Source organism: Ananas comosus, linkage group 24, assembly GCF_001540865.1.
Source record: "Ananas comosus cultivar F153 linkage group 24, ASM154086v1, whole genome shotgun sequence".
Lineage (NCBI taxonomy): Eukaryota > Viridiplantae > Streptophyta > Magnoliopsida > Poales > Bromeliaceae > Ananas > Ananas comosus.
The window spans coordinates 6681794-6707225 of NC_033644.1; the positions used below are offsets into that span (position 1 = coordinate 6681794).

Sequence of the window (25432 nt, forward strand, 5' to 3'; positions counted from 1 at the left end):
GGTTCACCGTATTTAGTACGCATTTTTTGTATATTGAAAAGAGGAATAGAGAGTAGGGATGTCAATAGGTATGGATATCCGAAATATTATCCGAATCCAAACCCAAATAAATTATATATATATATACATAATTTATTTTTATTTGTTTATACAATATATAAAATATTTAATAATTTTTATTTCTTAGATCTTCATCTAATGGTATAGATTTTTAAAACCCACTGGGTTTAGGTTCGGGTTTCGAGTTTTTGGTCGGATATGGATATGGATATGAATTTTTAAAATCCGTCAGGTTCGGATCCGGGTTTGGATTTTAATTTAATTTTCGGGTTCGGGTTCGGATTTTTGAAAAAGAAAAAGGAAAGAAAATATAAATTCTCTAACCTCTTTTCAATATAAAAAAAAATACGTACTAAACACGGTGAATGGTTCATCGTGTTTAGACACGGTGAATGGTTCACCGTGCTTAACTTACCTACCGCCCCCAGCCCCGCCCGCGTGGCGCTGACGTGGCACCTGCGTGGCAGGCCTAAGGCCATTTTTGCAAATTAAATTTTGACAGAGTTATTTTTAAAATAAAAATTTGCCTGGGGGTAAATGCAAAAAAAGCCCGATTGCAAATTGAAGGGTGCCCATTGAGTGTGAACGATGAGGGTCTCCTTATTATTCAAGCATTTTCCACTGTTTTAGCCCGTTTATACTCGAATTGCTGCCGTTTCAACAGTGTAGCTATAAGTAGCTGATGATTAATAAAATCCTCAGTTCCATTAGTAGATATAACAAAAACAATGTAGTTAAAATCGAACAAAACCAGAACTTAATTCAAAAGAATCAAATTTAAGGAGGTGCCAACCAAAAGGAACAAAACCAGAACTTAATTCAAAAGAATCAAATTTAAGGAGGTGCCAACCAAAAGAGAATTGGTTTAGGGGCCAGTATCAAATCTATTTTACCTACCAAAAATTTACAACTTTGTTCCTCTCTTTTTCTTTTTTGTATGTTCCTAATATTTCAAAATGCATTCTCAATGTGATATTCAGATGGCAGCAATCATCCCTTAATTCTTTTTTTATCCCTCTATGGTGAATCTAATAACATGCTATTGACATCAATGTCAAAGACAATCTGCATCCACCAATAATGCTGCAGACCTTAATAAATGAATCTACGATCACGATTAAAAAGGCACAATAAATAACCCTAACTTTCGCCTATTTCTAAAGCACTACTACGCTCTCACATTTACAAAACAACAAAAAGCAAAGACTGAGATACAGAAGGAAACACACAATATCCCATCAAACTTTGCTACTCTTTACCATGATGATTTTGAGTAGTCTCCGTGCGTGCTAATCATGACTATGCTTGTGCCCTATTTTCTTCTTGTTGTGCTGCTTACTTGTTTCGTGCTCCATGACTTCAATCTCCCTCAAAAATGTTCCATGCCTGCTCAATCTCTCTCTTTGTTGCATACGACTTGAGGCCGTGCTATGTCTATGCTTGTGACCCTCTTTGTGGACGCGAAGAGCATTCTCGTGTCTGAGGTGTCGGTCCGGCTCAAAATGGTCGTGTTTATGGAGCACATGATGAGTATTTTTCCCCCTTTTTAGTGTATGTGACGTGCCTTTGTGATGCTTGCGATGACCATCTCCATGATGATGAGAATGTTTAAGTGCTCTTTTGCGCTTTGAATACTTACGATCGTGTCGATATTTGGTTCCGAATCGATCTTCCAACCAATCATAGAGTGGATCGAAGAAGCCCTTCTGATGTAGAAGCCATAAAAGAACTATCACTGCAGTTTCAAAAGCAGTTTTATCTTTTAAGAATTGGTTGAGAAGCACTGCAAAGTAAGGAATCATTAGTAGTTGATGGGGAAAAGGTACCTGTTGGTAGTATTGCTAGGAGTAATCCGAACATCAATATCCAGTTCATACATACATAATGCATGTGGCAACTAAAGTCGAAAAAGCTCGCACATTTACTCCTATCCCGAAAGAAAGAAACTAGAAATTAGCAGATGCTGCAATATGAGAACTCTCCCGAACCATGAACATAAGCTAATTAACTTTCGAAATTATGATATAACTATTCAACACACAAGCCATTTACTAAGAACAATGCTAGTGGGGACCGACATAGGATTAGGGATGTCAATGGGTACGAATACCTGAGATTTTACCCAAACCCGACCTCAAACTGGGCGGATTTCGCCGATGCTAAATGGGTATGGTTTTGGTTATGGGTAAACCAAAAAAAAAGGAAAAGAAAAGAAAACCCGACAGAGTCGGATTCGGATACGGGTATGGTTTTTATCCATGCCTGATCCAAACCCAAACCAAACCCGAACCGGTTTTATATTAGATAATATATAGAAATTTAAACTTGTACTTTAAAAATTTACATTCGAGTATGATATGTTTTAAATTTGGTAGAGAGAAATGATTGCTTTCGGGTTTAGGTTTTTGGGTGGTTTGGTTTCGAGTTTTGGTTATATTTTCAGGTTGGTTTGGCTATGAATTTTCAAAATCAGATTTAGGTTCGGGTTTAGGTTTCCGTTCGATAGTCGAGTTTGATTTTGTGTTTTTGAAAAACCCATCCCGGATCCAACCCCCTCAACATTCAGATTCTTCGAGTGAAATAACTGTACAGATATTCCATTATCTTTCAACTTGATAATCATATGTACCCTAATTGAAACTATTTGCATGAGTAGAAACTAATTGACTACTCAAATTGCATAAATCTAGTAAACGCGGTATGTGCAAAATATTTTTATTCACATTTAAAAAGAAAAAAACCAAAATGAATAAGTTCAATAACCTCATGTTAATAGCCGAGGTAATTAGAGTGGATTAGTTATTTCATTACTAAGTCCATTTATTGAGTATTACTTGCGAAGAATTAAAAACCGAACGCCTAAGAATTTAGATAAATAATAATTGTATGAAGAAGAGTGCTCTACATATATGGCCGAAAAAATTCCCGAATGTCCTAATTATATCTGTTCAGACTTTTCACGTAAATTTTAGTTATCTTGGACCAGGTAGTACTGATATCTTTAAGCTTAGTTGCCCCTTGAGGAAGTTAGGATTCCTAAGAGGAGAACATTTGCCAATGTCCATCCACTTATTGTTCTTTATCGTGTTTATAGGTTGTTTAAAAACTTCAATAGAAATATCAAAGGATGAAATTTCTGCATATTGAGCTAAAAAAGTTTACATATAATAAAATAGGTTCTTTTCCTTGAGAAATAATAAAAAAGATGTTCACGAAAAAATTTGACAAACTTGAAGAAGAAAATTCATAGTTCTTCCAGGCCGGAGTGCTCATGGTGAAAAGAACTTACGAAACATACCTACATGCTTTACCAGTAAAGAAGTCGATCACACCATCCCACATTGTGTTCCACATACCCTTGATAGCTTCAAAGAAAGCATGGATACCATTCTTCTTAGGTTCATCAGCAGGAACAATCTACAAAATTATTAACTAAAAGAGATTAATGCTGATATAAGGCAATTTATACTGACAAGGATGTCAATGCTGCAGGTGATGAATGTTTTCATTATCAGAAAAATAAGAAGATAAATTAAGCAGATGCCAATGCTATTAGGACAGCTACAACATGCCAAATTAGCAAATCAGATCTATGCAATGAGAGTCGAAGTTTTACATCTAGTGTAGTACACAGACCAAACAGACATAGAGGGGTAAGTCGCATTAGTAGTGCCCAAACATTCTCCTGATAAGGATGTTGATTATAATAATACTTGCATCATGAGGACTACATCAAAAGAAGCTTGTCACCAGTATGTCATGTAATTCTAACGAGAGACATTCACCATTTCAATTTGGTTGTTTACCTCAAAGACAAAAATTACAAAAGAGTTCGAATCAGAAACAACTTTCATAGTACTAATCAGAAACAACTTTCAAAACTATTAGAGAAACCTGTGATCCATTATCAAGAATGGTAGCTGTAGTAGTGAACTGGCACTCTGCACGGTCAACTTCAGTAAAATCCGAGGCTTTTAAAATTGCTGCATTGAAGCACAAAAGACAGTTTCACAAAGGGTGTAAATGAAAATAGTTACTTAAAGACAGATGGGTAAACTTAATATATTAGTAGATCATCTTTTTTCATTATTATCTGCATCTCACCTGCACATCGATATTTTGCAGCTTGATCTGTTGTTGGATATAAGTAGAACGATCGACTAACAACCTCATCTGGTTTCATAATAAAGAACTGTTCCTGCACTTGAAAGACAGATAGATAAGTGACCAATCTCAGCTTAGTGTCAGTAATGCGTTCAAATGATCAGAATAATGTATTTATTATAAAACTATACTATCATGCAGTAGGTGGTTCAGCTAAACAAGGGACTTTCGTCCAACTAGGAAATATTGGATGATTTGAGTTGACATGTCTAAGAATGGTAACTTCAAAATAACCTTTAAGATATATGGCAAGAAAGAATCTATAACATAAGCTCTTAATTGAATACTATTTTTTAAGACAAAATTGACAAGATCCCTAGTTAGTCTACATCAACTAGTTTGTTAATAGCTCAAGATTGTAAATCAACTAGTTTCTTAATAGCTGAAGATTGTAGATCAAAGTATTTGACATAATAAAAATAAATAAAAGACGAGACTACTTAGCTGAAGAACTAAATATCAATGTTCAGAAACGTAAAAAGAAAAAGAACTTCACTCTGGTATAGTGAAGGAAAGATGAACTTCTGTTTATTAATGCCCAGCAAGGTGGTGGGTGATGGGCAATCAGCATTGCCTGCCAAGGAATTTATCTTGGGAAAAAAAAAAAAGAATGACGGCTAGTAATGATCTATGAGCTAGAAAAGAAATCATATCTGACATGTATGATTAAGGGCTCAAATGCAACACTATGATAAAAAGTGTATTAGAAGTTGCACCAAGGTTAGTGACACTTTCAGGCCACCAAGAGTTGCAAAGAAAAGCATGCTTAATATGGTGAAGTCAAAAGCATGCTTAACATAGGCAATCCTTGCCTTGCATATATGAACAAAGACAGAGAAGGCACTTCTTGAGGAAGTTTCTAAAATAAGGAAACAAGATATAGCGTATAGTGTAATTAGAAAATCAAGAAATTTCTACGAAGCGCAAATAATTTCCATTAGTGATATATTGGTTAACACCTTTTCTTAGTGAAAATCATGTAGTTAAGAGTAACCGTAGTTATGTAGTTACTGAATAAGGAATTAAGAATTATAAAGCGCAAATGAAGATAAAGAGTACCTCCACGTAACTAACACCACGCATGCAGTCAAACTGCAAAATGCAACATCCCAATCAGAAAAGATTAGCAAAATATTGCATTAAGAAAACAAAGAAAATGCTGCTTCCTGTAGACACTGAATTCTGACATGACTCATTTATAGATAAAGTGTTCATGATTTGATGCATGTCATAAAAAAACCATAAGAAAAAATTGACAGATAAAGTAGCAAAAGTTACACAAAAATGCTAATATGTTACGGAAGTGTTAAATATAAAAAAAATACCCAAATGTTAGGGAGAGAGTTGAATATAAATATTATCTGGTAGCTTAAGCTTTTGGAGAACAACGATTGTTTCACATAATTTAACGTGATATCAAAGCCAGAAGTCCTGAGTTCGAGTCTCGCTGGGTTCCTAATATTATTGATCTCCTCCCATTTAATTCAAGTCCACATATTGGGCCTATCAAAATGTCTCGAACCCAAACATAAGGGAGGGTGTTAAATATAAATATTAAAAATAATGTTCTTTGATAGCTTACGCTTTAGAGAATTATGGTTGTTTCATATAATTTAACAAAAAAGAATGAAAACACACACATGACATAGGTTAAATAATTTTAACTTTCTTTTAAAGAGAAGTGATTTGAAAGCAAACTGATATGCTACAAAAGTTAATTTCAAATTGATTAAATTAAAGAGAGGCTTCTAAGAGTCATAAGAAAAGATGTCCAAATATTTCATATTAGCTTTGATTGAGTAGAGGAATCTCCCAAGATTCTATATGACACTTTAACTATGCTGACTTGTGATGAACCATGACAAGCATAGAAAGAAGATATACGGGTAATATAAAAATGCTCATGTTCCACTGAATCAAACATCCATCTTAATATACCATGGTTGAACTTGATGTCCCATGACTTGCATAAAAGTAAGATATATGGGTATAAGTTCACATTACAATGATCCAAGCTAAGTTAACAATTTTCCTTTATTCGACGAGTGCTGTACCATCAATTCTTTTAAACATCTAAAACAGCAGAACATCATCAAAAGTCAACTTAAAATACACAAACACATGTGACATACATGTATTCTATGTTCACAAGGATTGATTTATTTGTAGATTCATAATTTCGAAGCAAACATTTGAACCATAATATCACCATTATCTACACCTAAATCAATTGAAGCTTCTGCAGTTTTATTTATCTGACTACATGATACTCAAATAGCAAACATCCTGGTTCATTCCCAAAATATAGGTAAATCTGACGATGGCTTCGTACACTATTTTTTTTAAGGATTTAAGTATCGTGGCATGGGGTCGTGCCAAAAACTTGTTGGCACGGAACGACAATATGCGTGCTGTGTCGTGCAAATGCATGCCCGTCACAAAAAATAAAAAAGTATGTCGACACACAATAACATAAGATATTTATTTTCTTTGACACTTATATAATATAATTGTTTAGAGGTAACTACTTGCAAATTTTAAAGAAAAGAGGGTTTTGAGCCATGCCATCAGCACGGGGCTATATCATGGTGATATTTTGTCAGCACAGGATGACAAAGGGGGCACGGCTCGTGCCGCGAACACTTAAATCCTTGGTTTCTTTAGTAAACAGAAGCTATCACGTAAGATAAATATTCGTTGAAAGATAAACTTTTAATTAGCAATAATGTATCAACATTTCATGTTGTGCCGTTCCAAAATCTCTATTTGCATTTAGTGAGATATAATTAGGACTTCTAATAAACCTAAGCAATGAAGTCATAGCAAAACAAAAAGATAACATTTATAAACCAATCGCTGCTACCTACTAACAAAGTTTTTATTCCTTCACCTCTGAGGAAAGCTAGTATTCATGATTCCAAATACTAAGCTCAACCACTTAGTTGGAGTGCTTTTTGAAGCACTGAGGCCTCCACGCTTCTAAGTTATCTTCAACGATAAGACTTCCTAATCGACAATCGGCTCCGCTAGACTTGATCCAAAGGATTTGAAGTATTCAAAAAATAATTTTTGAGATTTTTTTATATCGTTACCTAATGATCTAAAAGGCTCAAAATCAATGGTTGAAAATAAAAATCTTACAGAAGTGATGATACAACACTAAAATATTAGATCGAAGATATTGATCTGGCTTTATATAGTATAAATAGTTTTCTATCAGAATTTTACCTTATTTCAATATTTCTACACTATTTAACTTGCAAATAGCTCACATCGACAGTTAAATTGTTCATTTTGAGCTCTCTCAATTACTAGAAAAATGATATCGAAAAATCGCAAAATTTACTTTCTAGATACTTCAAATACTCTAGATCAAATTTAACAAAGCCGACAGTTGATTCAGATGTCCCATCATTGAAAACAACTTGGAAGCACGAAGGTCTCCATGCTTCTAGAAGCCTCCTAGCTAGACTCTTTACTATGATAGATATTAATATTGCTTCCAAAACTAAAATAGTAAAAACATTAAGAGGAGAAGTCAAAATAAAATCAAATACCACAAGTTCTGTAGATCCAAGAAGAATCTAAAGAGTGTTAAGATTTGATTCCATAGGGTCACTTTTCCTATTCTTTTTCCTCATCAAAGACATTATGCTAACAAAAATCAACTTCTAGTTTGCCCCTTGCATTCGGAAGCAAGAAAAGAATACAGAGATAATTTTAATTATGTTTGATTTTTTTCTTAATGAACTTATCATGACTCAGGGCAAGCAAATGCTTTTGCAACTTCACTTAAGATTATGAAGCATAGAGCTGAAAATAGCATACATAGGCTCGAAATGTGACGTGAAAAATGACTTGCTTACTGTGATGTGAATAAAATGTTACTCTAAAGTTTAATAATCATCTAATAGGAATCACATACTTAATCAAACCATAAACATCTTCAATTAAACTCAACTAGAATATCATAATCTATTTAGAGAAATGTTTGATACTGGGAACAGATCCTACAAGTGAAAAAAAGGATAGTTCAGATGCATACCGTCAAACTATATGATGCCTCAAGTTTACCAATGTTTTTAGTCATGATTGTAGCAGTGCCAAATTGAGTTAAGGCTTCAAATGTAGGGATATTAATGCTAATAATCTTCCCAGGACTCCTGAAATAATAGGAAACATTGTACAGTTATCACAGGCTGCAAAGTGAAAACATGTTGCTAAATTTGTTACCTGATGTTACCTAGCAATAAAGATGATATTGGGGATCGACAATTAGTTATTCGCGAGGTTGATTTACGAGTTGTATTCACATCACATCACATCACATCACATCACATCACATGCTTTGCTAGCATGTCGGGTTTGATTGTCATTTGAATGGGAGGCTAGATTGTTAGGACACATGCATATAGTTCATATGCTTTTAAGGCCTTCAAATCCAAGTTTGCTATTTCAATAAATAGGCAAAATATCATCAAATCAGGATCATCATCAATGATATCCAAGATTTTCCCTTAGAAAATAGGAAAGGCTAGAAAATTGAAAAGAAGCAACCTGTTTTGCTAATCAAATATCAACTGAACATCACTACTAGATGGTTTGACCAACGAAGAAAAATCTAATTGTACAGCTCAATTATTGATTACACAGTGGACTTGTGCAACTTGACAAACCCTACAGAAATCTTCTAAGGAGTGGGAGTTATCTAGTTCTTTTCATTGCTGTGTAAACATATAAGTGGGGAAAAGACCCTAAACCCTAAACAACTAATATGCAGTAGTAGTTACCTTTGGTACACATACTCTATATCATCGGCACTTAGTTCTATCAGTAAATTAGTATTAAGGACTTCAGTAATCCCAACAGAGAATGAATGGCTTCCTGCACTCTGTACAATAATTATGTAAATAGCTCATCTCAACTTTAGGAAAAATGCATGAGGTGAAAAGAAATAGATATGTATTAGCTGAAGGGAACATTACCGGATGTTGGTTGATTCTTTCAAACCGTCCTTCCACGACATACTGTGGTGGTTGGTTCCTGCTTATCCTATTTTGATCAGCCTGTTAGCAGTGTGATAATATAGAGTTCTTTATATCATGTATAAATAATGCAATTGGCTTTATGCCAATACCATTGTGCTCTTCTAAGAATTAACAAAAATTGATTTAATGAATTCCTCTTCGGTGCATCTCATATGACCACATGCGTGAGAATGCTATTCATTACAGTGGATGAAATCTTAATGATATCAGAATGGATGACCTCATGTGTGAGGATGCTATCTATAAGAATGGATGAAATATTGGTGATACTAGAATGGATGACCTCAGGTGCAAGAATGTTATCCATCACAATGGATGCAATCTTGATGATATCAGAAAGTTAATGTAATGGTACCGAATCTAGAAATGTCGCCCACTTCATCTATCGAGTAATGCAGCAAGTACAAAGCAGTAATAAAAGCTTTATGGTAGCATTTATTGCAGAGATTTTTAAGCAAAAAATTGAACAAGAAAAGCATTTATTACAAAGTAACAAATCATTCAAAAAATTTCACTAGGTTTTCAATATGTGAAGCCTGAATCCTTCAAAAATTCCAAAAAAAATGAGACTTTGTACTTTCATCAAAATGCTTAAGGTACACACGTAAGAATTTGTTTACCGAGCTTAATGAAAATAAAAAGATTTCATGGATGCATACTTACTTCCCAAAAATGCCAAAGTTGATTATGCAAACAACTCCATAATGGCGATGAGCAAAAGTTTGGCTGGCCTCTATAAGCTTCATAACCTACACCAATTTTGTTGCATTCAAGTCCATCTAATGTAAACCGAACTCTCTCCAAGAGCATCCACTTTGAGAAATTTCTCCCTAGTTCTTGTGGTTGACCAGCAGTACCCTTCATTTTAATGAATTCAAGCAACTGTGAGGTCACCAAAGTTAATGAAAATCTACAAAGCAAAATGAAAGGTTGCTTGGCAAAATGGAAGTCAAAGAATATAAGGCAATACCATGTCGTATAATACCCAAGGAAACTGTAGTACACCTAATTTTTAAAATAAAATAAAAAATAAAATTTGAATATACCAAACGTGAAATCAGCATGAGCTAGGTTTAAAAGTTCCTGAATCAACTTATGGGCTAAATTAGGAAGATGATAAAAATTTAGAATCCAAACTTAGGTTATTAAGTTGAAAGCAAGGATTAAAGTATTGTGGCATGGGAACATTTCGGTAGACAGCTGGCATGGTATGGCTTGGGTACAACTGCGTGACGACACGTGCCATGCATGCATACTTATGGGCATGCAAGGCCTCCTAATGGCATGCTCTGGTATTGACCTTATTTTATATTTTAAGGTCTCAATATGGTCTTATAATGTTATTTTGAAAGTTTTGGGATAATTATTATTAATTTTGGTTCTGTATTAATTTGTCTCGACCTATTGGCAACAATAACTTACTACACTTACTAGTTAATATAGTGGTAGGCATTTTTTATATGTAAATTAAAATATAACTTTAGTTCACACAGAATATAATTAATATAGTGTGAGGCTTCTACACAAGTTTTTTACATAAAGACAAGCATTGCAAGATTCATTCACGAAAATTAAAATGGACTATATAATGAGAAAATCATGTGGTTCGGACTATTTTGATTTTATTTTTTTATTTTCAGAATTTTAAAAATTATAAATTACAAACATAGACAAATAATCATTTTTTCTTAAAAATTTCATGTTTGCAAGACCCATCCATATCAATTCGAAGAGGGACAGTAGATTGACTAGATTAACAAGAATAGGATAGCAATTGCTCCGATAATTTATTTTTATTGTTCAAATTTTTTAAAATATTAATTTAAAAATTAAAGAAAATTAAATTTTCTTAATTTTTTTATGAAAAATTGTGAGATCTATCCATGACAATTTAACAATAAACCACATGACGAATAAATTAAGAAAAATTAAATATCAATTGCTTTAATTTTAGTTTTTAATTTTACTAGAATTTTAGAAGTTGTAAATTCAATATTGGATGATTGCATATCCTTTTATTTAAATTTAAAAATTATAAATTATAGAATTGGATAATATCATTTTTATGAAAAAGTACGAGTTTCATCTATGAAAAGTGAGGTAAAAACTGTATGATGACAACATTGTGTAGAATAAGAAATCAATTGCGTCAATTTTATCTTTTAATCTTCAAAATTTTAAAATCTATTAATTCAAAATTGTAGAAATTAGAAAATTATTCTGTTGAAATTTCTGCGAAAATTTATTTGACCTAGCGAAGAAAATTATACAACTGACTTTCATATGACAAAATCTAGAGAAATTACAGAGTAATTGCTTCAACCTTATCTTTTTATTTTTGGAAGTTTAAAAATAGAAATTTAATTAATTTTTATTGTAAATCTCGTGCAAAATGTGAGATCTATCCAAGAAAATTAAAAATAGGACCACATAATAACTTGATCAAGTGGATCTCTTTTCAGATTTTTGTAAACTATAAAAAAAATTAACGAAATTTTATATTTCTTCGAAAAGGAGATTTGCAAGTTAGAAATATTTAAAATCTATGGATAACAATTTGATTTATAAATTTTTTTGGTTTACGTAATAAATAGATCCAAGATTTTGGTTTTTTTTTTTTTCCCTTTCCTCTCAAGATAGAAGTGATCAAAGAGGAAAGACAAGGGATTGAAAGAAGAAAATAAAGAAAGAATTATAAGAAGAAAAAGAAAGAGAAAATAGCATACATGTTTGTTAGATGTGCACATTGCAAGAGTTAGCATGCCCTCCACAACAATTTTGTAGTATCCCTAGGGTTCAGCTTTTGAAGCTTGTCAACAGCTCTGAAGAGTGTCGGAACAAGTCCGAGTCGCTTTGGCGCGAAATAGACGCAAAAACGGACTCAGCAGGGACGCGAGAGCAGGACTTGGCATTGAAATCTGCAAACAGCAGATTTTCTGCTTGTTGTACCGGTACAATCATCAAGGCGTACCGGTACACTTTCTGTACCGATACAACATCAGGAGTGTACCGGTACACTTTGGTAGGTGAGAGGGCAATTCTGTAATTTTTCTACCTCGTTTGTTTAACCCCTTCTCCCTCAGCCTATTTACTGAGGAGAGGAGTTGAGAGAGAGGTTTTAATGGTTTCTTCTCCTCTCTCTCTCTAGACCTGATCGTGAGCAAGAAGGAGCCGGGTGGAGTTCGGGTGTCGTCGACGTCGCGCCGCGGTGCCGTTCGAGCGTGTATTCGTCGTCGTGGTGCTGCGAGGAGGCTGGATGAGCTTGGATTTTCGCCATCGTCGACGTTGTGCCGGTTCTAGAGGGGTTTTCGAGGTGAGTGATCCATCGAAATCACTTTATTTACTTCAAGCTCCATCAATTTCGAGCTAGGGTGCTGTTCCTGCAGAATTCCAGCGTCAACCATCGGCGTTTCGGCTCGTACGCGACGTAGGAGTGTCAGATTGCGACGAAACTTGGTTCGTTGGATTCAGGACTTCGAGAAGAATTCACGAAGCCCAAGATTGCTGAATTTGGTGAAGGTTAGCTTGATCGAACTCCTATTTTATTCTGCTGCTGTTGTATTTGGACAGAATTGACGGATTTCGATGTGTAGAGCTTGGAGATAGCTCGATTTCTGGACTTGGAGGATTTCAGTTGATCCAGCAGGGATTATTATTGGTTCGAGACTCCCTTCGTTGGCAGGAGTTAGCATTTGAGGTGGGTTTTCATCGGATTTACTCCTAAGTAGAGATTAGTAAACATGTATAGTTTTCGATTGTTTTTACTTTATACTAGCTTAAATTCATTGAGTAGCATATTGGCTGAAATCTGAATTTGAAGTATGTTCTAGAATCTAGTTAAACTATACATGTTGGACTTGGAAATTGAATTAGGAGAAAACCGGCAATTTGAACCTGTCACCTATTTACACTACCTGATTTAGCTCTAGGAGCCGTTGTAAATTTGTATCATCGCAGTATTGGTATGATGGATACCCCAGGTAGTTTAGAGTTCAGTTACGCTCGTGCTGGGATGCCTAGCGTATTTTTACAGTAGCGTTCAGACTGTTCCGAACTGTTGGGTGCCGTCGGGGTTGACGGTGGACCCATATCGCCGTTTTGGCGTCGGAATGTGCCGAGGGCACGTGACCTGCTGGTTGTTAGACCAGTTAGAGTCGATTACTTGACTTAGACTTGTGAGAGCCGGTTTTAACTCGACAGAGATACGCTGCATACTCGGTTGGGTAGCTCCCACGAGTGCCACTCCGGAGACGGGCGCTGTGCTTTCGCGTTGGTGTCTTTCATGCCGTTGGACTTGCTCTCCACGGAGTGGTTAGTGTGGAGGTAGCTTGATAGTCCCAACTAGGCGGAACCGGTGTATTGACAGTCCCTGGGACGGGTATGTTTACAGTCCCTAAAGAGATTGGGTCGGGATTGACATCACTACAGTAGATTAGTTTAGAGCATGATAGTGTAATAACTTGTAGCTGTTGATTTTATTCCAGCATTTATTACTATCTTTGCTCCCTTCTGTAGACTTAGTGGGTGGACCGATAATGTTGAGGGCAGCACCCACTGAGGACTACTTATTTTTACAGTAGTTCTCACGCCCTGTTGTTACCCCGTTTTTGCAGAGCCATCGTCTTCGGTTGCTGCTGTTGCTGATCAGGATCGAGGCAAGGGCGTCGCGAGTTAGAGCCCTACCAGACGAGCCGAGCTAGAGGTACCCCTACAGCAAGTAGTTGTTTCTAGTTGGAGTTCATGTACATATAGACGTTTAACTCGCCAGTGCGAGTAGTTTTGTATCTTGGATTTGACGTATGTATATGAAACTCAGTTTGTCTTTAGTTACTGGTTCTTCTGGCAACTCTATACTACTGTTTGTAGTATTGTATGTTTTACAGGTACAGCTATCGCTTCGTATATAGGAAAAATTCCTTTGTATACAGCGGATTTGTCAGCGTGCCCGGGGAACGTGTAATCCGGGGCGTGACAAATTTTTTATCTAAATAGCCTTTTTCTTTTTTCATTTTCTGGTAAGCGTACTTTCAAAGCAAGATAACTTGGAAATCTTACTTAGGTTAAATTAACTTAATTCATTGGAATCATAATGAATATTTTTAGTTTTCTTATGTCACTCATAATATATTTGCAACTTAACAATAACTTGCACCACATTAAACCCTCTTAAAGAATTTAAATTATAGTATAATACTTAGATGATTTAAAATGCATTGAATTAGTCGCAGTATTCAGTTATATTCAATAACTAATATATTTATAGTTGTATGTTTGTCCTAATATCAATCCATTTTATCAGCTCTCCACCCAAATCACATTGTTAAATAAGACAACTTTGTCAGATACATCATACATGTCTTTTTTGGTATAGAACATAATAATGATACTCATTCAAACCATAAGGTTTCTCATATGCAAAAGAATTGTGAATATCTAAGTTGGTCTACAGTGCATCACGTCTACCGAAGATTTTGAAGTGATATTGGGTTTATGATTTTGGATGGTGGCATGTGTTTCATGCATAGTAACTTTTTAAGCCGATGGAAGAAATTAGTGGCAGACAAGTTTGATTTGTCTCTCTCATTGCATGGTTCACATGCTAATTAATAGAGAAGATTACCTCTACATAAGGCATACAAAGCAAGTGGTGTGGTATGTGGTCAAGTGAGAACAGAGAGCCCTAAAGGCTTAATTGATATTTATAACCTCATTAGTTGCTCTCTATTTTGAGAAGTTCATTTGAAATATTTTATTTAGGACTTTTCTTATAATAAAGTAAAGGGGTATAAAGTTGAGTACTTGTACTCTGGTTTCTTCATATAAATGATATATCACTCTCGTTCTCCCAGTAGACGTAAGCAAGTTGTTGAACCACGTAAATTGTTATCTACTCTTTATACATATTTCTCTTTTTTTTGGTATTTCTTTATTCATGTAGTTTTATTAATAGCACGTGTAGGAAAATCCTAGATTACAAGAGACTATTGGAAGCTAGAAATATGACAATTCAACTCCTAATGCTTAATGAAGCAATTGAATTTCAAAATTTCCACATCAGAAATGGACTTAGTTTGAATGCTTATTTACATGAGTAGAAGTGTTAAACTTGTTATAAACTAATCATTTAATGCATCTGATAGTAACTTCACCCTTACAATTAGTTCCATAACTGTCATCATTTTGAAAGCAAAAGGCATACATTAAGACAAAGAAATATGAGGTAATAAAAATTAACTAATCTATAGGGGTGTGTAGCGCAAGATTTTGTCAGCAATGAGCACAAAATTTTATAAAGATTTGTTTAACAAAACGGAGGGTATGAATGGAAAAATTGAATTAAAAGAAGGATCTAAACCAGGGCTTGGACCACGTATAAAGAAATAAATATAAGATTCAAAAAGTATCTATAAAATAAACTATGTGCAAAATGCTAATTATGAAAGAGATGATGAGCATATAAAGACACATAAATCAGACTATTAATTACCGATCTAGGAGTCACAAGATAGAAGTCCTCAAATGATGGGATACTTGTATAGCCAACAAAATCACCAATAAGATTTACTCTCAAGAAGTTATCACTAGAAAGTACTGTTCTGTTTTCAGGACCCACAACGACCTCCTGCAAGAAGGCATCAACATGACAAAAGACAGAAATAGATTACTTTGCAAATTAATCAACTAATATACTACAACTTAGGAAAGTTTTCCATATAGCTATTTTCAGGTATGACATGACTCCATGTAGATATTCTATCACGACAAATTTGACCATATCTTTGCAAAACAATGATCATTGCTCAGAAAATCACAATAATGCAAGATACGATCATTTGATGTTAGCAAAAAATCAGTATTCCAAGAAATAGTGAAATAAAGTCAAAATTAATATCACATGCACAATTTTGAGTGATTAACCTTTCGATTGTTGTTTGTTACTTTGTGACTATTGTCAATGTGCAACAATGATCAAGGTCTATACTAAAAAGAAAAGAAAAAGTATCAAAAGAAGACTAATAAAGCAATATCCATTTTGGTGGTATTAGAAAGTAAAACAAAACTACAAAGGCTATATGACCTCACTCTATTACTAGAGTGAATTAAACAGTGGGACAAGGAAATTGATCCTTTTAGTTAGCTTATCCATTATTTGATTTGACCAACAACCTCTTAGTTACAAAAGATATGCTACCAACCTCTGGTTTATGGGATGAGGAAAGAGGAGCGGCATCTTTTGTGATAGCAAACTTACGAGTATTCAATTGAAAAACAGACTAATTTTAATAGGTGAAACTGTTCTATTCAAGAATATTGTACATCCACCAACAAAAGTTAAATACACAGGGTTTCGTAATTAGGGCCTATTTTTGGGTGAAAATACATTATTAAATCATAACACAAGGTGCCTTTCGTGATATCACAACCGTAGTAGATATTGGGGTGTCATTTTTTCTTATAATCCATAATGGAAATGTTCATCCATATATATGCATAGTGAGAGACATACATGAGCATATAAATGTGTATGCATGCTTAATCCTACAGCGTATATACATCGATGCACCTCAAATAAGCAAGGATATAAGTCAGAATTATGTAAAGAATGATTTGCAATGCCAGGAAATATGCTTTATATGTATCTCCATTCATACATAACTACACCAACATAACGACATATGATATGTGTCAAAAAAGAATCCAAGACAACCCTATTAGAATGAAATTTGATGATTACATTACAAAAATTAGAACCTGGTGTAGGGCAAAGTTCGATACTAACCGATAAAGAAGATCCTTTCTTCACTTGTATCTTGACGCTAAATCCAAGTGACCTTCTTCCAATACCAAAAACATGAAACCTTTCCAAAAAAATGTCAATGCAATATCAGTGTGAACAGAGATTAAAATAAACCTCCCAGCAATCAAAGATCTATGAAAGAAGGATTATTACGATGCATAATCAGGTAAAGATACCTCTAAGAACAAAGTGCATAGTTTCAAATCATGAATCATAAACAGAATACATCAGTCATCACAGAGCGACTTTAAAGAACTATTTCATTGGTCATTATTTTAGAATTAGTATCATCATTTTTCTGCCAAAATGGAGCCAGCTGGAAACAACAATTTAAAGGTGAGCCAGTTCTATAACGATATGGCAACCTTCCATTGCTTATAAATGTAGCATGGAACTTCTGGAAGTTCATGAGGATTCTTACAAGGCAAAGGATGGGGTTACCTACAGCAATTATACCAGTATTAAGTATCTAACTGGTTAATGACTTTTTCACCTCGGGAACATGCAACCAAAAAGTGAATCATCAAATTGAGCACTTGAAAATAGTCATAACATCGGAAGAATATGCTGAAAAACCATATTTTCCATGCCATTATAAGTAAACCAAAATGCCCTTCTTAGATATGCACATAATGGTCGGCAGTAGCTCATTTGTAGCCATTGAGAACCAAAAGGCAAAAGAAAAATATTTTATGGCTAAAAACAAAATTGTAAAATTTTTGAACAAGCAAAAAGATTAGTAAACGAGAGTACCCCCAAATTTTCCAATGTTAAGTAATAATAATTCCAATGTAGATTACGAAATGACAAATTAATAACAAAAGCTCAGTCCAAATAGAGATGCATTTACACATTGTGAAATCTTTTTCACTGAACTTAAACATCACAGATTTATATAACACAGGACATTTATAACAAAGTTGATATAGAATACGAATCAGTGTGAAGAAATTCAGATTTTATCCAGTAAAGCAAGAATAAGTGCGTCTTTCAGATGTTTATCAGATGAATGAAGAAGCCTAATACTTTTAGTATCCAAAACCATCTACTTATGCCCCTGTTTGGATGCACAAATATCTTGTTCAGCCCATCTCTTTCATTTGCTCAAAAAACTAGTAGAATTTGGTAGATGAGTATAATCGATCTTTAGAAAAGTATGCCATATTTAACCTTCATGTCATTTTCTTGGAACAAGATAAGTCATCTCCTTAGTAAAATATGTTATCCTACCAAATCATGGTTGTCAAGACCTTCCAAGGAGCTAAAATCAAACTCCCAACTTGCAATCACAAAAGAAAATCCTCATGGAGTAAAGTTATCACTGGATAACTTGTTATGAAATTCAAATAGGGCCTAAATGTGCTTGTCAACTACCACCTAGGGAAGCAGCAATATGTTATGATCACCATACCAATCACCTGGAAACCGTAGACAGTGAGCAGTATTTGCCTTCCCTTTCACCAATTTGTCGACTTCTTGGACAGATATATTTCAAGTCAGAGAAATCAAAATGATAAACAACTACTAGAGAGCAGAAGGTCAAATTCGGCCCTTACAAAAGTTTCCACAAGAAGAAGGAACACGTCTTTGAGGCCCACACGGACAACAAATTGGCTGTTACAAAAGCATAATAGACAGAAATATACTAATCAAGCATTATAAAACTGAGTAGAATGCAGGAATCATAGCAGATATGCAGCCAGAAAACAGCCTCATGGCAAAATAACTAAAAGGCTAAAAGTTGTAGCATGTGTGTAAGACAAAGCTCAGTGTTTCAGCTGAGGGAATTTCCGGTAAATAGAATTAAAATTCCTATTGAAAGCTAAGTGGAATGATAATAAAGAAGACCAGCGGGAAGAACCTTCCTTATTATTATGGAAACCTTGCGTACATGGTAAAATTTTTTTGGTAATTAATAGACACGATTGTGCTCTTCAATAGCAACTGGAACATACCTTCCCAAGAAAAGGGAGAAGAATATCCCAATCACATAATATTATGGTCTAGCAAACACAAATTTAACATATGAAAATCATGCAGTTAAAGCCAACAGATGCAATTAGGCCAAAACTACAGCAACTATTCATCATTCTGGAATGATATGAGTGCCCCTTTATGTATTGCACATGGAGAGAGAGATAATCCTTGCTTAAATGCAAGGGTAGCTTTAAAGCTAAAACAATTACAGCTCCAGACATATTTAACTAATAGAATCTTTTCAGCTAGTAAAGACTTCAATTGTGAATGATTAGTAATCGGGTTTATAAAAGGATAGGAACAATGGAACATAGCGAATAACAATCAAATGAGTCAAATCAGATTCATGTAGAGAACATGGATACATGGTTGAAGGTGAAAAACTAGAAGGAAAATTCATCAATTGGATGTTAATTATTAAGAATATAGACTTAGTTACTCCAATACCATTTTGTTTCACGCCTATGAAAAATATTTCACCAATTTGTTAAAAGACAGGTCGATCTAAGAACTTCAGTTCTTAGGTGCAGTATTTGCAATGGAAAATTGATATCCTGTACTCATAAGTTCCTTAATGGGGGACATGAGTTCAGACTTGACTCTTTGCTAACCTAATCCACCAAATTGGCACAACATCATTGGCAAATCAGCATATTACTAGTCCTAAGTATTATAACCATGATAAATAGTAACTGAGTTTTTTATGAGCCCATCTCCCTTTTCTCCCAATTATGAGCCTATATCTCAACCATATTTTAACTCATCCTTACACAAGCATACAAAAAATGACAAGTCACTTCAGGTATGCCTACCCTTCGCTTGTCATTCAAGTTTAATCTTCTCACACTAGTTTGCAATGTGAAGAAGATGAAAAAATGACATGAAACATATCTGACCTGTGTATGCTCAATAATATGGCCATTTTGGTCCCGCAACCTACAATATCGAACAAATATAAAAAAACAAACAGATAAATTTTTCATGTATGCAAAAGTACCACATGAAAAGTGTATACAAATACCACTTGACTGGAAAAGATTATATCCAGACATACAAATGAAATTTAGTTCTAGAAACAGTTTGGGTTTGCAACTTGTATGCAGACAATAGAGTTAACAGCTACAAAAAAATTGCAATGAACTAAACAGAGCAAATTCTAGAGCAAACAGATGGTATAAAAAAAAAGAAAGAGATATTTATCCAACAGCAAAAGTTGAAACAGTATTAAACTACTAGCTAGGAAGATTCAAGTACAAATTTATGTTGCATGAATTCCGAGCTAGCGTGCACGTAGCGCAGATAAGCTCATAGAAGCGTAACATCACTAACATCATGAGAGTGATAAGCTATGAAACTGACCCCAAAAAAAGAAAAGAAAAGATAGCCTGTACAGAGAGCTTAATGTAATTACCATCATACATCAAATTATTATTATGTTCTGTCGTGAAAATTGTGATTTAACAAAATAATGAAAAATAAGCAACGTCATTTTCAACTCTTGCAAAAGGATTTCAGAATATGCTTGTTTATCTGACATAGCTTATTAAACAAAGTAGGCATGAAATTTGCTCCTTATGTATCGACAAAACATTAAACAAAGTAGGCATGAATTTGCATTCCATATGTATCAACGAAAACTATAATCAGTCCTTCAGATGCCTTATATTACCATTAGATCCAACCAAATAATAGCTTACATGAAAATGGTCTCATATACCATGCAAGAGAAAAATGAGCATGACTAGGATGAAGAGAAAGTTGCAAAACCAACTATTTTAGATTAGTAGTTAGGTCATTCATGTCTGTGTCAACTACACTATTGAAATAAATGGCGCCAAACCAAAACTATGGCCTCCCAAGCTAGTAGGCCAATCTTCCACAATGCTGCATAACCCATTTAACATATGAGGTTAGATTAGTCGAGAGCTGTAGCAGGAAAAATAAACTGGATTTATCAAGTTTGCATGAAATAACCTGCATCTAAAAGGGCAAGAAATCAAAATTTACAAGGATAGAGAAGACAAAATGAGAAGTACAGAGGAACAGAAATTTGCACCACACTTTAGGGTACTAACTCAAAATATTCATCATCAGTAAATGAAGAATTGAAGAAATATCAATTCCTAATACAAGTTCTCGACCTTTAACTAGTTTTTGGACTGTCAAGCAAGGCAGTGATCAAGTTGCTTGAACAAATGAGCATGTTAAATTGCCACAACAGAGTTAGGTCAAAGGAGGAAAAAAAAACCATGACAACAAAGAGAAGTTAACATGTCATAACTATTGACATTTGTTTTTTACCTTTCGCAAATTTCAACAACTTTTGCACTGGCATCTGGTTCACATTTATGCGTTTTGACATAGAATTCCTCGGGTTTATAAGACACATCCTGAAGAAAATAACAAATAATGCACATTAAAACAAGAAAAGAAGCGGTATCAATGTCTGGAAACCTAAGAATTCATGCAAGTAGGGTCAATGCACAATTAAAATTTTATAGGAATATGTTTCATTTAGTAATTGCTACTATAACCAATCTTTTCTATCAGATATGAGATATCACATGAATAAAAGGGCAAAAGTTAGGACAAAGATTGACAATGTCACAGAAATTTCTAGGTGACACATTTCAATATGCTGGAACACTGTTTTTGGTACATGGAGTTCATTGAGGCCAAAAGGCCGAGCGGATTGGCAGCACGTAGTTCGCGACAGGGAGTGACCATGAAGGACTGGAGACACCGAAGGCACCACTTTCTGAAGAGACTAGAGATAGGAGGAAATTCCATTTGTAGGAGAATTTCAACCAAAACTGAGCCTGTTACAAGCGATAATAAAACTTGTCTGGACCTTAGCGATGAGGCTGCTAAGAGTGTTGTTGTAACAATTCGACCCACTGGCAATAAGAACTCATTAGGCCCAAACCACCAACCCGAAATGCTTAAACTCAGTTATTATTACTAAAGTGCGTGGCCTTTTATATTCCCAATTAGAACTCCTTTTCCATTCAATGTGGAACTATTGGGGTGTTACGACTTCCCCCCCATTTAGATCCTAACATTCTCGTCAAGACCAAACTCAATCACACTTATAGATCAAAATTATCAAGCGATATTAGATATGAATTTAGAGATGGCTCTTACAGGCTCAAGAGGTAGCTCTTACCAAACTCATGGTGTAGTACCTTGCCCCGAATAGCACTCAGCTCTTACACTTCCGACTGGTATTCGGCTTTGATACCAATTACAACAACCCGACCAACTAGCAATAATAACTCGTTAGGTCTAAACCACTAGCCCTAAACACTTAAACCCGATTATTATTATTAGGGTGCAAGGCCTTTGATATTCCCAATCAAAACCTCTTTTCCATCTGATGTAGGACTAATAGGGTATTACAATTGTAAAATAGGGAGATTGGCATAATGGAAGAGATGCCGCCGTTGATCGCCTCTTTGGTACTGAGAGAGAAGCAAAGCAGGCTACCAAGTAAGGAAGTTGGCAGAAGTTGGCAATATCGACAATACCACAACAGTGGTGGACAGGAGGCCTTGGTAGATTGGTCGTGATTGAGCTGATCATTAGCTACAGCTGGGGAGGAGCTAGGACTCCAATTGAATGAAGCGGGATTTTTTTTTTTCCTTTCTAATCAAGGCTCTGAATCCATAATAAGAATTTCAGAACAGAGGGAATATGGTATGGGTTGAATGGCTTGTGTATAGGAACAAATATGTCATTTGGATATAGTGACAAAGATAAAAAAAAGCCACTCTATACTGCTGGACGATTAATTGACTTAAAAATCTTGCCAACCCCTCTTTCATTTTGCTTTCACCCCTCCTATACTACTTCCCAACCTCATCTTTTTGTTCATCTGTATCTGCATCTGCATATGACCGAGTCATCTGACATTCCTAACTAGTTTTGGATTTTGAGAATTTAACACACTCTATCCACAACATCTAGTGGAAAATGCTACTTTATAAAGCATTGAGCAAAGAAAAGGCATATTTTCAACTTCCTAGCATGATATTGCTCATGGATTTATCCAGTCTTTTCTAAAGGGAAAAGTCCCCCACAAAAGTAAAATAATAAAACAAGAGAGAACGGATTCTCCAAGTGAAATCATTTTTTTTACCCTTATGTACATCAATTCGTAGAGTGCATACGCAGCCGACTTATTGATCGTGATGACCGGCGGCGACCGTATGGTCTGCATCTTCTGCGTGTCATTCTCCTCCACCTCCACCAGTTCCGCGACGATCGAAGCCTCTCCACCGCTCTGCCATTTCGCAAGTTTCAATTGAGGCCCAAATTTCCATTAATTCTTATCAGCTAATTCTGACAGAATCGCAGTTCAGAACCAACCGAAGTTGGCGAGTTCAGGAACATCAGTTTCGCCATCGACCACGACCGCGACCGTCACGGTCGATGAGAAAACTAATGTTCTCGCTCTCGCTAAACTAAGTTACGTCGCGATCGAAGAAGAGACGACGACGGGATCAGGGTTAGGGTTTAGGAATTACGGATCCGCTGGGGACGGCCATGTCGACGACGATTTTTCTGCCGCAGGTGAGGTCGTCGGAACCGGAGACTTTGGCGCAGGTCTCGAGGCGGGACTTGGCGAGGATCTCGACGGCGAGGGGCGAGGGGAGGGAGGAGAGTACGAGGAGGAGGAGGCGGAGGAGGAAGAAGGAAAGAGGGGCGAGAGGAGGCATTTGGGGGGCCGGCGAAGGGAGAGCACAGTAGTGAGTCGACGAGCGAGGGAGAGGGGGGGGGGTTTGAGGGGTTTGTGCTCGGAAGAAGGGAGCGCGATCGTGGGAGGAGGTAACCGTCGTTGTACCTCGCCGCGCGCGTCCCAATCCCTTCATTTGAATCAGGGTGCGGTACCGACCTTTCCAACGTCTATTTTTGTTGCAGAGATGCGTGCGCTTAAAATATAATTTTTGAAATCACTCCGACCGTCAATAATACAAGTGGCAAATAGATTGATGATCGATACCCCAAGTTTAAAGTTCAAATTTTAGTTGATTTATATTTTCGGTTTTAGAGTGTGCTTGGTTCCACATAAAATTGTAGAAAAAAAATTTTTAGTGGAAAAAAATTTTTCGTCGTTTGTGTTTGGTTTGTAGGAAAAAGAAAATAGTTTTTCGTAACGGTTGTTTGGTTAAAAAGAAAAGAAAAAAAAATTAATATATTTTTTATTATATATATATATATATATATATTATATATTATTAATATATAATAATTATCATAATATATTTAATTATTATAATTTATATTTATAAACAAAATATATTATATAATAAATATGTAATATAATATATATATATATATATATATATAGAACTAGGCTGGAATACTATCAATAGCACCAAGTTGTTGGTACTATTAGTTTTTTAGTCCTTGGATTGAGAAATGTGCGGTTAGGATCATGTGGGCCCTCTAGGGTTGAGTGGATGGTTGGTTGAATAGTATAATCTGACGGGTAAAAATAATCAAAGGGATTAATCTAACGGCAGAAAACTTGATAGCACCAAGTGTTTGGTGCTATCGATAGCATAGCAGCCGGACTCTATATATATATATATATATAGGTGAGTGGTCCAGTGGTCCAGTGTGGACCACTCACATCGCAAGGAAGCCCCATGAGCCACGATAGTTTTCGTTTTCCACCGAGATTCGGCGAAAACGAAATGCTTGTTTTTACATGAAATCTATAAAATAATTTTTTCTATAAAATTTTTTTACATCGAACCAAACGCTAGAAAAATGATTTTTCACTGAAAAAAAATTTTCTGACCATTTTTACGGGAACCAAAGGCCCTAAGTTTATTTCTAAATGAAATAAACGAAATAGATAACATACAATTTATCTCTCAAAAAAAAATTGAAATTACTGTACTAATAATTTAGTGAGACGATATGAAAATTACACTAGGCTAGGCATGTTTGCTTAATTAGTGATTGAAATAAAAATAAAAAAAATTAAATTAAATTACATTTAAATAAAAAATAGAATGATGAATTATTCATGAATATTTGATTTATTATTCGAATAAAAATTGGAATAAATATCTAAGATTTTGGAAAAGCATTTTGATTAAGGAGAAAAAAGTGATGTAGGGAGAGGAGAGAGAGGCGTTTGTGAGAGAAGGATTTGAGTGATTTATATTTTGAAATGTGTTAATTTTGGATTCAAAGTCAGTTTGGGTTATAAATAAATTTGGTCATTTTCACTCTAGAATAAAATGGGAATTAAAATTCGATTCTTGTAAAATAAACAAGAATTATTAAAATCAATGAATCTCATTCTGATTTCATAGTTTAAAATATATGAAACTAAAAATACATATAATCAATACATCTAAATATATATGTA

At 35.0% G+C, this 25432-nt stretch overlaps 1 protein-coding gene across 2 annotated transcripts; it reads right to left on the reverse strand.

Annotated features, from left to right (window-relative positions):
• Window positions 1031-23936, reverse strand: LOC109728729 (protein HAPLESS 2). Of its 2 annotated transcripts, XM_020259232.1 has the most exons (18): window positions 23574-23935; window positions 23186-23329; window positions 21349-21437; window positions 19944-19983; window positions 18627-18684; window positions 18482-18542; window positions 17053-17131; window positions 15760-15894; window positions 9936-10130; window positions 9210-9290; window positions 9015-9115; window positions 8270-8387; window positions 5284-5316; window positions 4165-4258; window positions 3955-4043; window positions 3359-3477; window positions 1887-1987; window positions 1031-1795 (listed from the first exon to the last, which is right to left on the reverse strand). In XM_020259232.1, the coding sequence occupies exons 1-18, from the start codon at window positions 23916-23918 to the stop codon at window positions 1350-1352; spliced, it is 2328 nt and encodes a 775-aa protein (XP_020114821.1). In that variant the 5' UTR covers window positions 23919-23935; the 3' UTR covers window positions 1031-1349. The 2 variants fall into 2 exon arrangements, with proteins under 2 accessions (XP_020114821.1, XP_020114823.1); XM_020259234.1 differs by lacking the exons at window positions 8270-8387; window positions 9015-9115 and having other exon boundaries at window positions 23574-23936.

Excerpts from the sequence above, each read along its gene's own strand:
- LOC109728729 (XM_020259232.1), bottom strand. The coding sequence starts at position 23,918 with ATGAAGGGATTGGGACGCGCGCGGCGAGGTACAACGACGGTTACCTCC. Across the intron at positions 15,895-17,052 it reads AGAAAGGATCTTCTTTATCG|GAGGTCGTTGTGGGTCCTGA; the intron begins GTTAGTATCGAA and ends GCCTTCTTGCAG. Across the intron at positions 9,291-9,935 it reads AACTTTGGCATTTTTGGGAA|GCTGATCAAAATAGGATAAG; the intron begins GTAAGTATGCAT and ends CACTGCTAACAG.